Source organism: Pelodiscus sinensis, chromosome 32 (assembly GCF_052426305.1).
Source record: "Pelodiscus sinensis isolate ZL-2025 chromosome 32, ASM5242630v1, whole genome shotgun sequence".
NCBI classification, from domain to species: Eukaryota; Metazoa; Chordata; order Testudines; family Trionychidae; genus Pelodiscus; species Pelodiscus sinensis.
Window position 1 is genome coordinate 15,699,812 of NC_143083.1, and position 15,084 is coordinate 15,714,895.

The 15,084-nt window shown below is 52.0% G+C and overlaps 1 protein-coding gene across 1 annotated transcript; it reads right to left on the reverse strand.

The window, feature by feature from the left end:
* Positions 1-368: 368 nt before the first annotated feature.
* Positions 369-14,237, reverse strand: CDC34 (cell division cycle 34, ubiquitin conjugating enzyme). The gene is made up of 5 exons (XM_075902588.2): positions 13,913-14,237; positions 6,080-6,166; positions 4,922-5,019; positions 4,305-4,439; positions 369-1,251 (listed from the first exon to the last, which is right to left on the reverse strand). The coding sequence occupies exons 1-5, from the start codon at positions 14,084-14,086 to the stop codon at positions 1,041-1,043; spliced, it is 705 nt and encodes a 234-aa protein (XP_075758703.1). The 5' UTR covers positions 14,087-14,237; the 3' UTR covers positions 369-1,040.
* Positions 14,238-15,084: the final 847 nt, after the last annotated feature.

The window sequence follows — 15,084 nt, forward strand, 5'->3', positions numbered from 1 at the left end:
GGGACCTGCTTAGTGGCTGCTCTGTGTCCCCCCCACACCCTAACGCCTTCTCTCATTCACTCAGGGCAGCGTGCACCATGCGCTGCAGAGAAGCCCCTTCCCCTGTCACAGTCACCAAAGGGGTAAAGATAAACACAGTGCTCAGGGCCCACAGGCAAATCACCAAAGCTCAGCAGCAGATTCCCAGAGTGCGCGGCAGCAGCACACCCTAGTGGCCACGTGGCACACAGCCAGTCCCTTAAAGTACTTTATTAAATACTTTGCAAAAAAAAAACCAGAAGCAAAAAGATTGGAAATTAACCCCCCTCCCACCCAGTTAAGAACTAACACCCCCCCCTTGCCTGCAGCCTGGATGTTCTGCCCTGGAACACTTCTCCCCACCCCTGCTAGCTTCACACAATGCTCTGCTGCCCAAAGCGTGGCAACTGCCAGAGAGAGGCTCCGCAGAGCGGCAGAAAGGCCCTAGAGTAAGTGAGCTAGGGAACTAGACTAATGCTGGCTTGGCAGCTTGCTAAGCCCACTGCCCTCAGATGACCCGGATTGGTTCTGCAGAGCCGCACCTGCATGGAAAAACTGAAACTAACAACGAAGCACAGGGGAGGGACCGGTGACCACTCTGATCAATCCCATATCGATTAATTCATCACCAGCTGCAAACTAGCCGTAAGCACACGCATTCCCCAATCTCGCCACCTCTCCCCAACCTCCCAGAAACCTTTAAGACAAAGAGACCCCCTCCAAGCCCCACACATGATTTGCCAGGTTGTCTGTGGCTGTCTCCTTAGTGTAACCAGGCTTGCTGGGTTCCCAGCTCAAGGTGGATTTGTAAACACTCTGCATCTCACCCCCCCTCCCCCCGAAGTTTATAAAACAGGGTTTTTACAAAGACAGTTGTGGTTTTTCCTTTACAGCAGAACAGTCTCCCTGTGAGGTAGAGAGTTAATTTCAGGGCTGACAGATCCTAAATTCAAGCCAGTTTGTGTCCTAGTTGAGGTAAAATTCAATAGTTTATGATAAGTTTTGCAATTGCCAGAAGGGCGTCAGGATTCCTCGTTGCCAGAATCATCCTCATCGCCATAGCAACTGTCTGCCTCCTCCTCCATCTCATCATCCTCGTAGTAGTCGTCGTAGAAGAGGTCTGAGCCTTCATCTGGGGTGGGAGTCTTGGTCTTCACACAGTACTCGGCCAGCGTGGTGGGGACCTTCACACCATCCCGCTCAGCATCCACCTTGGTGCCCAGGACCTGCTTCCTGAAAGGGGCAAGGAGCAGATGAGAACATAGCAAAGACATGGAGCAGTTACTCACTCAAGGTGGCAGGCCAAGAAGTGCCAGTCCACTAGCCCTGCAGGCTAACGTCCATGTTTCACTCGTTCTGCCAACGGGCACTGATGCACACCCACAACTCTAGGGATCAGAAAGCACATTGGGTTCTATGCTCTACAAAGGCACGAGATGGGCGTGGAGAGGCCCAGGAGTCATTTGCTACTCTGTCAGCAGCTCGTCAGGCCTGACATTCGTATTACCCCTAACACACAGTTGTCACAATCAGCACCTGAACTGTCTCCTGTAAGATATCGTTCGAAAGCTAGTTGCTCACTGATCATTACTCTTCCGCGGTGTATGTACAGGGTCCGTGCAAAGCCACAAACAGGTCACAGAAGGAGGATTGGCAAGCTCTACATAAGCCAACTGCCTTTGTCAAAGGAACTGTTTTTGTTCATCTGACCAGCCTAGTGTTCAGGCAAAGGCAATAGAGGTACATTTACATAAAAGGTCAAGCTCCACCCTGAATGATAAGTAAATCAGTTGATTTAATTACAAGACACTTCTATTGTCTACAAAACATAGCAAAGTCTTACGAAAGCTAATGACTGGCGATGTCACGGTGAACTCTATGAGGTAACACTGAGTAAATATCAATACAAAATAATATCACACCTTAAAAACTGGCCAAACAGAGGAAGAAAGATTTTCCCTCTCCACATGCCTGAGGGAAGACAGCTACTTACCAGTCTCTACTGAAACTAAGCAAGGTGTGACCAACAACAGAGCAAGCCCAATTTACACATGAATCAGCAGGGAGATGGGAAGTCCACAGGCATGGAGTTTGGGAAAATACAAAGGAGAGAAGAAGCCATCTTAGCCCAAGGGGCCAGCCTAGAGCTCTTGCAATCTCCTCAAGATGGGTCTTTCAACCAGGGGGAAATGAAGTTGCTAGGAACTGAATCTAAGAAAGAAACCTGCTTAGGCAAAGATCTTTCTGCTAGGAACACAAGGGAAACCAGCATCTTGTATGTCTGGAAGAAATCCACCTGGAACCAAGACTGCTTTGTTAAGCCTTAGTCACTGTAAACGTTTTTCGTTTTTGCTTGTAACCGTTCTACAGCCCTGCACAGACACAAATGTCTACCAATGGATGTGGATATCCACAGACAGGAAACTGGTATCCACAGATCAGGCCTCTACTCTCAGGCGTGTAGTCTAGTGCCGCCACTCCCAGGAGCCAGTGCCCTGTGCCAGCAGCTCCTCCTGGCCATGCAGCTGTACCTCCCCAGCCCTACCACCAGTGGGGCTGTACAACCCCAGACAAGAGATGCAGCTCGGGGGTAAATACAGCCACAGGGCTGAGAGAAGCTGCCAGCACCGGGTGCTGGTTCCTGGAGCGGTGGCACTACATCCTTCACCTTTGGCTGAAAGTATCAGAGGGGTAGCCGTGATAGTCTGAATCTGCAAAAGCGACGAGGAGTCCTGTGGCACCTTACAGACTAACTGAAGTGTAGGAGCATAAGCTTTCGTGGGCAAAGACCCACTTCGTCAGATGCATCTGACTCCTCGTCGCTTTGGCTGAAGTGTCTCCAAGGAACAGGATCAGCGGATACCGATTTCTATCCCCATTTCCGGGTATATATATATTTGTATCTGCGCAGGGCTCTAACCATCTCTACCCTTTTACTTGGTGTCACTAAAGTCATGCCCCGTTAACAAACTCGTTTTGCTGTAATCTAAACCAGCCTAGTGCTGACTTTGGACAGACTCAGCACATGCTTGTCTGCTGCTCCAGCCAGCAGACAAGGGGGAAGACAGCAGCAGCGTGTTTCAAGGCTCCTGAGGTTGTAGGGCAGCGGTGACAAGCTCTCACTGCTCTGGGTCGCACTCTGAACATTCCAGTGGGGCACAGCGTGAAGTAGGGATGTTAAATATCGGTTAATTGAACAGCTGATTAACCTCACGAATTCTTATCAGTGAGTCAACTTTCTATAGGCAGCCCGTCTGGGCGGGGAGGGTTTGAGCCCCCGGACCCGGCAGGAGCAGAAACTGAGTCAGGCTGCCTGCCCACCTGGCTCCTAGTACACTTTAAATGCAGAGCCACATCGGAGGTAGGTCCAGGACCCAGTGCAAGTCGGGGCTGAGCTGGGCTGCTGGCCACCCTGCTAAAAAACTTACTGGCAAGGGGTGGGGAGGAAATGCATGTCATCTATAGCATTAACCTGTAAGCTTTTGCTTATCGGTTCATCGACTCCACTATTACATCCCTAGTGTGAAGGTGTCTGCCTGCCAAAACCAGACTCACTCGACATGTCACTGAGTGAGGCATTACCATCAGTACCATGGCAAGTCTCATGGTGTGAGGGGCCCAGAGCAGGCCTGCCTGTTTGCGCAGAGCTCTGATCCACATCTCTATCTAGTGTGGAAACAAAAACAGCCCAGCCCAGATACTAAGTGTGTGACTCAGATAAAATCTTTCCATTACCATCCTGCCCCTACCACCTCCAAGTTGAGAGCTCTTATTGGTGCTCCCCTAGCACCTTTCAGAGGCCAGCCTCACAACATCCCTCCCATTTTGACCTGAGGTACAGGGAAGGAGAAGAGACTTGCTACAGGCCTCATACTAAGTCAAAGGGCTGAGCAAGGCCTAGATCCTAGGCTTGCAGGGTTTAACAGCAGTTTCTGCTCCAGACCAGCACCTCCCACCTGGCTAGGTCCTTTGTCATGCTTTTGCTAGGCTGCATGCAGGGCAGACTCTGCATCTGAGATCTCTGCATGCTTTCTTCTCTGCAAAACTTCTCATCTTCTGTTACCCCAACCTTGCTGGTAGCAGTGGGCTTTCATGATGTTAACCACAGCGTGCACTACAGCAGGACTATAGCAACAGTGGAACAAGAATCCCTCCTGCATTCAGCCACCTCACAGGTGTTCACCCCAAAATCTGTGCGGGGCCGCTTAGACTCCCAAATAAGGCAGTCTAAAAGCAAGATACTCCTGCCCCTCTTGCTCAAATGCAAGTTCTGACAAGCCACGCACCTGATGATGTCTGTGTACTCCCGATCCTTCCCTTTGCTGTCCTTCCATTTCCTGTACATCACAGAGGCATCCACGTTTGCTGGTGAGAAGGTGTTGGGCTCATTGAGCAGCGAGATCACGCTCAGAAGGATGGTCCTGAAAGAGTTAATAAGTGGTAAGAGCCAAGACAGGAGATTGGCTAACCTGCACCACCCAGATCTGACAGGGACTGGAAATCACAGTATCTTCTGCATGGCCAGGAGTTTAATAGAACACGGACAGTTTGCAAGAGCAGCAGCCACTTCCCTTGTGTATTTCAACAGTGGACACATCCTAACTCCCAGGAGCAGGTCAGACACCATGGCCTTCATAAGCTGAAGGAGTAACTGAATACCAATCAGAAGCCAAGCTGGTCTCAAACCCTTTGCCAGCTTAGGCTGCCTTTCAACAGTGCTGGTATCCAGTCTGTAAGGAACTGATTTGCCTTTGAATTTCAAAAGAAATTAAGTCTAGGTATTTCCCATGACCTCTGGGATTAGGAGCACTTTTCCCAGCTGCTGCCTTTGGGCACCTCCTCCAACCTCTGCATCAGAGCATCTTGCCTCCAGCGCATGCCTCCCTTCCACACACAATCTTACCGTACATTCTGGGTTGGGTTCCATCGCTCGGAAGGTAGCTCCCCGCTCTGCGGGTCATCCACCGGAGGGTGAAGAATTGAAATACAGACATCACCAGTCTGAAAGCACAGAGAAAATCTGTTTGCACAGGCACTGATGTCCCAAATCCGAACACTGCAAACCATCTACAAGCTGTAGGATTTATTTTGCATGTTGTTCCTGATTGCTTGCCTCCCCCTTCTGCTCTTAGGGCTGTGAGGAAAATGCTACCCAGTGACTTGACAAATACCAGAGAACTGAGAGCAACCACTGTCACCAGTGCCCAGAGAATCAGCCATCCTATCTTCAGACCAATCTCCTGGCCTCCCGTAAGCCAGCAGCTCAGGCAGATTTCAGTTAGCCTGAAAGGCCTCACAGAGCAGCTGAACTGTACCGAGATGTGCCTGTAGTCTGAGCCAGTACAGATATGACACCGTGCAGAGAGTCTGTAGGGAGAAGTTCACTTCAGTCATCCTGGCTGTGATGATTTAAAGCACTGATCTAAATCACACCCACTGCCCACCTGCCACCTGCCAGCCCTTAAAGCACTGGAGAGAGCCAGAGTTACTGCACACAGGTAGGGCAGGTAATGGATGGAATGCCCGTGAGTAATTTGTGCAAAACACTGATCTTCTGGGACACTTGTTGAGAAGCTTCCTGCCTGCATGGCCATATCCCCCAGGCTCTGAATGAGGCAAGTACACACAGAACACTGTGAACTCTAAATACTTTCTGCACTTAGCCACAGCAGTTGTCTGTCCATGGAGCTAACAAAGCATGATCACATTCCAGCCAGGTGCTGTGGGCAAACAAGACAAGCATCGGAGACAGCAAGATTGGACAGACTGACTACTTCTGGAACGGATTCCAAAAGAGGTGATCTGTCCGAGACAAGGACCAGCCTGAGCTGGCTGCTGTGTTTTCAGCACTCAACGAGATCGGTACAAAACACCCCAGGAGATCATTCACTTAACCTCACCCCCCAATACAAGCCCCAGGACATCTCAATACAGGTTGGTGTTTGACACAGCATTGAGGTCAATACTCAAAAGTCATCCAGAGGGCTTGGTGCCACTGCGGCAGCTAACTAGAAATCTAATCTGTCCTGGGGAGCACGAGAAGATACTCTGTGTGACGTACCTCATAGATGTTAGGGTGCCACATTTTGGTCAGGAACCTAAAGGCAGGAGGCGAATAGGGATAATCAATAGGAAACCGGAGGCGAGCCTGGGAAGAAAAGCATTCATTAGTAGCAGCTGTGGGGCGAGTGACAGACATGCTGATGCTTCTGGGGGAATTGAAGAACTCAAGTCAAGTCTGTACACAACACCAGATGAGTTGTGAGTACATGCAGCCCAGGTATGCCCCACTGGCGCTCTGCACACAGAGAGGAGACACATTCCTCCCCACTGCACCTCCAGCAAGTAGTGACTAAGAAGTGGGCTGTGCCCACGAAAGCGGATACCACCATCGACATGTTTTGTTAGTCTTAAAGTGCTACCAGACCATTTGTTGTTTTTTTAAGTTAAGCCTTGTCCAGTGGGAGCACCAGCACCATTTTGCACCGCGTAGCTAAATCCAAAGCTACCAGATTCTCTTTACTGCATCAGGGTGGGTGGGGGAGGAAGCATAGTTGAATGGTTAGAGAAAAGGCACAGAAAATTAAAATACTATTCCGAGATGAGTCATAGCAAATCACTAGCTCTGCCTCTTTCCATACCTGTGAAAGGAGGATAATAGCTTCCCTGGGGAAGGGTGTATAATTGGAAGGATATGACCATGCTCATGAGACGCACTGGCAGACAGTGCTATGGAAGGTCAGGCAGAAACCAGCTCTTTCAACTGCCTCAGGTGTTAACAGACCCCAAGAAATCCCTCCCCTTGGAGCACTGCAGCTCAATCCCTGCAGCTTTGCATTGTTGGATGGAGCCAGGTAATCCCCTAGCAAGGGGAGCGCCTTGCTACTCAGCAATACTGGCTTCAATACAGTGATAAGGCCTCCATATACCCCCCATCCCACCACCAACCCCCCCTTCTCCCTCTTCAGGAGAGTTCAGCAGACTACCAGTTCCCTACCATTTCCCCACCACAGGTTTCCCTATGACACCTACTGTTTCCTCCCAGAAGAGGGATGAGTCACTGCTCAAGAGGCCAGCCAGGTATGAGGGAAAAAAAACAAAACAAAACCAAACCACAAGACTCTTGTGGTGATGGAAAGAAATGCTAAGAAGGCCCCAGAAAATTGTGACCCTCCAGACAGTACTTTTGTCATTCAGGCATTAGGGGACTGCCCACAGATCAAATTTTCGCCTTCAATCTATGGAGGTGCGCCTTTGGACATCCACACAGCTTGACAACTAGGTCAGGTTTGCTGGCAGTCACTGTGTTTACTGGAGACATTGCAAGTGGCAAACTTTATTCTTACGGTATTATAATAGCTTAAGGCAAGAACTTCAGGCTTTCTGCCTAACAAGTTCTTCAGGGTTAATTCCTTAGAGACCGGAAATAGCTAACATGGGTTGAGCCTCTCCCCTGCATCTAAAAAAATGGACTCGGTTTAGGTGAGAATTAGGGATGTAAAATCCTTTTTCACCAGTTAGCTGATTAAGCAGGCCAGTGTGGCTGAGGCTGCTCCAGCCAGGACGGGCCTGCTGCACCATGCTATGGGGGCTACTCCAGCTGGGTCCACTGCATCATGGGCAGGGAGCAGCTCCAGTGAGAATCTTCAACTCTGGACGTTGTTCCACAGACTGAAGTGAAGCCAGGTCAACGTGCAGACGAAGAAACAAACAAGAGATCAGCAGAACTGGCACAATAAAACCCAGAATGGCTTGTTCACGGTTGACAGGACTACAGACGTGGGTATAGAAGTTGCTTAGTTTCAAAAGATGATTTCAGTTTGGGGCCTAGACACTAATATAGTCAGGACTAGATAACAGCAAGCACAATTTAGACATTAGGAAGAGCTTACTAACTGTTGGGCAGGTTAAGCCCTGAAAAACTGCCTAGGGAGGTTGTGGAATCTCCATCATTGGAGGTTTCTAAAAGCAGGTTAGACAGACACCTGTCAGGGACATTCTCATGGCAGGACTTGGTCCTGCCATGAGTCCAGAGAACTGGACTTGATAACCACTGGAGTTTTCTTCCTGTTCTATATTTAAAACAATACTATAAACCTAGACTCTGTCTAAAAGTTTCAACTGCTATCACTACAGGTGACAAGAGAACGGAACTAAGAGTAGAGAGCTTTGCTTACCCTTTGCAGAACGTCAAGAAACATTCTGCACTTTTAGAGCAATTCACATTACAGGCTTAAAAGCTCTTAATAAAGATTAAGTCTCTTGGCAAGCAGGTAAGTTTCACCATTTTACAGACATAACAGTCAAGGTTAAATAACTCGCCAAGTTAGTGGATTGTGACAGGAACACAACTCAGGAATCCTAAACCCAGTCATGGTTTCCAACCACATTCCCTCCCAAATGCCAGTAACAGCATAAAGAAAAGATCTGAGGATATTACAGAATGGTGTTGAATAAACTGCTAATCCATGTCAGCAGCAGCTTTAGAAGATAAATGCAGAAGTCAGGGAGCCGGACAATTTAAGAGCTGCTTTGAAGTAAGATCTTAACTTGATTCAATCCTAGGAATATTGGCCCATCCTGGGACAGGTGCTCCCATAGTGTTGTTGTAGCTGTGTCAGTCCCAGGATCTTAGCGAGACCAGAAAGTATCTTTTATTGGACCAAGTTCTGTTGTTAATAGGGATGTTAAATATCGGTTAACTGAATAGTCAATTAACCTCATGAATTCTTATTGGTTACTCAACTACTCTATAGTCCCTGGGGGTGGGACTGGCAGACAGTGTGTTCCAGCCCCACTCCAGAGGAGCCTCCTGCCACTCTGTGCTGCGGCTGCTTCTGTATAAGACACAGCACCATGGGGCAACAAGCAGCCAGTCTTCTAGAGGAGCTGGTTTTTAAACTGCCTTCCCTCATGGATCAGCTCCTGCGTGGCACCCCATACTACTGCCTCTGCTATGGTGGCAGCAGCCCCTGTCCAGGGAGGATTCTGGACCCATTGTGAGCCAAAACTGAGTCGGGGGAATGCCTGCCTTCCTGGCTCCTAATATACTTTTAATACAGAGCAGCAGAAGAGTAGGTCCCAGACTCAGTGCAAGCCGGGACTGAGCTGGGCTGCTGGCCAGCCTGCTAAATAATTTACTGGCAAGGTGGGGGAATGCATGTAGTCTATAGCATTAACCAATAAGTTTTTGCTATCGGTTAATCAGCTATACTATTACATCCCTAGTTGGTATCAGAAAGAAGCTTTGAGCTTTAACAGAGCTCAGGTCTGGGAAACTTTGTCACAGATAAATATAAAAGACATAACAGATTGTTTAGCATAAGTAGTTAACACATTTCAAAGGACTATTCAGGGTGGAGTAGCCCATTAACCTCTATCTAGTAATAAGATTCAGAAGGGTAGCCAAGTTAGTCTAACTAGAAAAACTTAGATAGTCTAGTAGCACCTTAAAGACTAACAAAACACACAGATGGTATCACGAGCTTTTGTGGGTATAACCTACTTCTTCAGATGACATCTACATGTTTTGTTAGTCTTTAAGGTGCTAATCTGAAGAAATGGGTTGTAAGCACGAAGGCTCATGATACCATCAACATGTTTTGTTAGTCTTTAAGGTGTTACTAGACTATTAATTGTTTACGTTTTTCTAGTAATAAGAGAAAGGCATGGGGGGAAGCAGTGGTGGAGAGCGGGTTGTTGGGGATTATAGATTGTTGATCCATGCTCCTTGCACCCCCCCCCCCCCCACAAAAGTAGATGAATGAAACATACTGGCCTTAGATACCATGTTACACTTGAACACAATCAGCTAAACCTCATAGGACATTCTGAAATTAATGCTACTGCTCCCAATCCAAATGATTAACATGAAACAAACAAACAAACCCCCAACAGCCTTAGCTCCACTAGGGATGTTAAGGACTAGCTGACTATCCGATAAGTATTTGCTTATTGGATAGTCAACAGGATAGTTGACTAGTTGCTTCCTCACCACTTGCTGCCGCTGTCAGATAGAGGTAGCAGGGGCGGGGGGGGGAAGGGTCCTGGACTCCATGTGGCGCTGCTGCTTTGAAATGCTGCAGCAGTGTTTCAAAGCAGCAGCACTGCATGGAGCCCGGGGTCAGCTGGGGAGTCCCCAGTTGATCCCAGGCTCCATGCGGCGCTTCCCCTTTGAAACACCGTGGCGGTGTTACAAAGGGGGCAGTGCCACCCTATTGACTAAACAGTCGATGCAAAAATGCATTGACTATTCAATTAGCCAGTTACATGATATTTAACATCCTTAAGCTCCACTGTGATAGTGCTCAGACAAAAACAGCTCAAAGCACTACATTCAAGTGAGCAGTTCTAACATGTCTGCACAAAATCATCACCTCATACCAAAGCTGGTTTTGAAACCCAAACATCTGTTAGGTCTATTGGTCAAAGCTGAAGCTAGAAGAGCTGAGTTTTAGCATAACTATCAGACTTCCTGTGTGACTATAAGCAACTGGCTCAACCTATGTGCCTCAGTCCTCATCTACAAAATGGGACAGGGCCATAGCTGTCTGTAAGCTTGCAGATCCTCAGCTGTTGTGGAGAATTGGAACTTTGTGGCTAATGCAGGTTGACTTAATCCCTAAGAATAGCCGGTCCCCACTGAGAAAGTCCAAGCAAAAAACTGGCAAAGGTACATACTTCAGATGCTAAATATAAATCCTTATGAATTTTGTACATCAGTCCAGCTCTCTAGCAAACTGAACCATCACAATGGGGTCCCGCTTGTAGGCAGAAGCAACAGGGAATCCAAGGATTCAAGTGGACCAGAGACAGGCTTTCACTCAGCTTTCTGATTCGAGGTGAAATCACATGCAGAGTGGTGTGTGGGAAGCCAAGCTGTACCTTTCCTTGCAGAGCCAGAACTCCCATCTGTCAGCATGCAGACCTTCTGTGTACATTAAAGCCATACAGAAAGATGCACAGCTTCAGCAATGTCACTGTACACGTGGGGGTGATACCCTCGCCCTGTGGAGGTTTCCAGAGGCAGGTAGAGGAATGCTAGCACTCCACTCTTGGAAAGGACAGCACAACCACCACAGAAGAAATGGTAAGATTAAGGGTTGCAGCAGACTCTCTGGGGTCCTGGTAAAGCTTGGAAAGTGACCTTTAACAAGCTTTAATGTCAACTAAAATGCTTCTGGCTCCATCAAATAATCCTGTTTCACTGCATGGCATATTCTCACCCCACCCTACCTCGGTGGTTCCAGACCCACAATCCCAACACAGAACCTATTCAGGAAGGCAATCACAGATGAGGTTTAGGACCCTTCTGTAATTACAAACACCACAGGATGCTGCCTTGCTGGGCCATGGGTAACAGCTATTAAAAGATTAGTGTAAAACAGACACATCTGCTTTGCTGCACTGAATTCAGACAAGCTTCCTGTCTCACCCTTCCCAAAATGGGCCTGAATTTGAGCTACAGTTTAATGTCTTCCTTCTCCATTACCCACCACTGTTCTCTGCCAAAGTCAATCCTCAGTCACAAATTTGGTCTTGGGTCAAAGACCTCTGCACAACCACGAGGAAGGGGGATTATTCCCAGGTCTACTGTCCCTTTAAATATGGTACCAACTTGACCTTCATCACAGCTCTTTGTTTGACTATCCTTTTTTGCTTCCCCAGAAAATGAGGGATGAAAATAAGAAGTTGGGGGCTTAGAAACAAGATCCCCCCCCCCGGCTGGCTATTCCCCTCCCCACAGACAGACAAGGCCACGCAGCAAGCTCTGGTCTGGAATAATCCCCTTTATTGTGCTAGAGAGGATCAGAACAAAACCTTCCAGAGACAGAAAGTTCACAAGGGGATCCTTGAAAACAACACTGCTTTGCTAAGAACCATGCACTGTGACATTTACACAAGTTCAAGGAGAAGTTGTCCCTCCCCACACACATGTATCAAAGTGTTGGTCTAGAAGACTCATGTAAAAAGGGGAAGACAAAAGCTGTTGAGGGGATACATGTAAGAACTGTGTTTCCTAGGAGAGACATCAGTCTCTCACACTGACAACCTGGGTACAGAAAGACAAGTCCCACCCCAGCATGAAAGACCAGGTCAGGGAGAAGACTCATCAACAGTTTAGATTGCACATCTGGTATTGCAGTGGCAGATCTGCCTGCTCAGGTACAGGGCAGAGGAGCCTGTCTGGTTCTTGGGCACAGCAGACCTTAGGCTGACTCACTCCTTGGGCTCTTTTCCACCAAGCCATGCCCAGAATTGAGAGAAGGGGGAAGGAAGGAAGGAATCGGAGCAGTTCCCAAATTTCAAAACAGACTCAATATTTATATGCACACCTGAACACGGCACCCAACATACACACTCAGCATAAACCTCCCCATAATGACATCCCCTCCTCCCCCTGGGAGAAGGACCTACATCTATCACCAAGGGCTCGCTAGGCCTGAACAACTCTTCTCCACAGAGAGAGCCGGAGTCCTTTGCCTACATCTTGGAGAAGGGCTGTAGGGGCCGTGACATCGCTAGGAGACCCCAGCAACCCTCCAAACACAGAAGGGAAAGCAGCTTCCAGGGGGCACTTAAGGGGCTTCTTCCAATGGTGTCTCCTCTAGCCAGGGAGCAGGTGGGGAGCAGCCTCCAGAGCTACTGGGAATTAAGACCCAGCCCAGCAGAAATGACAGGGAAAGCGACACCCACCCAAACTGGATCCCTCAGCCCCCCCCAGCTCACTGGCACCCCCCCCGCAGGAAACACCCCCCTCCCCGCCACAGCCCCCCAGAAGAAACCGCCTCACAAGAGCCCCTCAAGTCTCCCGGACACCCCGTGAGCCCGGCCTGAAGGGGGCCCGGAGCACAGGAACCCCTCAGCGCCCAGGGGGCCCCACCCGCCGGCCGGCCCCTCCCAGGAGCAGTATCCCACAGACCCCCCGCAGCCCCCCCCGCAGGCCCCCCCCCACCGGACCCCCAGGGGCAGTGTCCCCCCGCAGGCCCCCCCCCACCGGACCCCCAGGGGCAGTGTCCCCCCGCAGGCCCCCCCCCACCGGACCCCCAGGGGCAGTGTCCCCCCGCAGGCCCCCCCCCACCGGACCCCCAGGGGCAGTGTCCCCCCGCAGGCCCCCCCCCACCGGACCCCCAGGGGCAGCGTCCCCCCGCAGGCCCCCCCCCACCGGACCCCAAGGAGCAGTGTCCCCCCGCAGGCCCCCCCCACCGGACCCCCAGGGGCAGTGTCCCCCCGCAGCCCCCCCCCACCGGACCCCCAGGGGCAGCGTCCCCCCCGCAGGCCCCCCCCCCCCCACCGGACCCCAAGGAGCAGTGTCCCCCCGCAGGCCCCCCCCCCACCGGACCCCCAGGGGCAGCGTCCCCCCGCAGCCCCCCCCCCCCCCCCACCGGACCCCAAGGAGCAGTGTCCCCCCGCAGGCCCCCCCCACCGGACCCCCAGGGGCAGCGTCCCCCCGCAGCCCCCCCCCACCGGACCCCAAGGAGCAGTGTCCCCCCGCAGGCCCCCCCCCACCGGACCCCCAGGGGCAGCGTCCCCCCGCAGGCCCCCCCCCACCGGACCCCAAGGAGCAGTGTCCCCCCGCAGGCCCCCCCCACCGGACCCCCAGGGGCAGCGTCCCCCACCGGGCCCCCCCCACCGGACCCCCAGGGGCAGCGTCCCCCCCCACCGGACCCCCAGGGGCAGCGTCCCCCACCGGGCCCCCCCCCACCGGACCCCCAGGGGCAGTGTCCCCCCCCGCCCCAGGCCCCCCCCACCGGACCCCCAGGGGCAGCGTCCCCCCCCCCCCCCACCCCCCCCCCACCGGACCCCCAGGGGTAGCGTCCCCCACCGGGCCCCCCCCACCGGACCCCAAGGAGCAGTGTCCCCCCCCCCCCACCGGACCCCCAGCGGTCCCCACCTTGAAGTAGCCGCCCTCGTAGTGGGTGTTGGGGGGCCCGAAGATGGCCACCTCCCAGTTGTACAGGTCGCCCTCGTCGGCCAGCGTGACCCGGAAGCCCTCGACGGGCTCCTCCTGCAGCCCCTTCAGCTCCAGCAGCAGCGCCTTGTGCGAGCTGGGCACAGGCCGCGCCATCCCGCCGCCTCGCCTCACGGCCGCTCTGCCGCGCGGGGCACGCCGGGAACGGCTCCGCACCGCTCGCGGGAGGCGGGGCCACACTCCGCCCCAGCGCGCTCGCGCTAACCTATGGCAGGCTGCGGCTCTGCGCGCGGGGGGCGTGGCCGGAGGCGGAGGACTCCAGCTCCCAGCAGCCTTTGCGAGGGAGGCGGGGATTTGTGACTTCATGAAGGGCGGGGGTAGAGGCGGCGCTGGCGCCCCCTGGCGGAGGCGGGGAGATGGCGCCCATTGGGGAGCAGGGGCGCTGTGGGGTCTGCTATGGGGCGGGCTGGGCGCTGGTAGCTGTGACTGGCAGGAGCCAGTATTCGCCCTGGGAGTGGTATTTTTTATAACCAAGCTTCTTGCTCTTCCAGCAGGTACGACCCCCATTTAGCATAGACTGCAATTCAGTGGCTTTAGCATCCTCTGGGCTGCACCAGCCTTCCACCAGCACACTCCCCGGGCCTGCTGCTCTCTGCCATGTCAGCTAGGCCTGGGAACCTCATCGCCCCTGTGCTAACACAGACAGGGGCTGCCCACACTGCAGATGAGGGCCTGCAGGGGCGGGACCTGGAAGTGATGCTGGTGTCAAGATGGGATGTGAAAGTTTAACCAGGTGAGGCTAACTGGTGGGGCTGGAACAGCTCCCTGCCTGTCACAGGCAAAGGCTGCTCTAGCCCCACAGGGGGTCTGTTGCAGGCAGGGGAGGAGCAGCCCCTTCCTGTAGCGGGGTGGGCATTCCACCCCCACGTCCTCCCTTTTAATTAACTAGTTACATATATTTAACTCATTAGCCAATTAAACAGGATTTTACATCCCTAGTGTCACATATGAAGAAGCATTCCTCCCTTTATCTATGAAACAAATGGCTGTGCACAATGCCAGAGGGCAAGAAGGGTACCTGAAACTAGCAGTACCGTCTTTCACTTGCCCTGTGAGACCATGATATTGAGCACCTGTTGCTATTGGAGACCTCC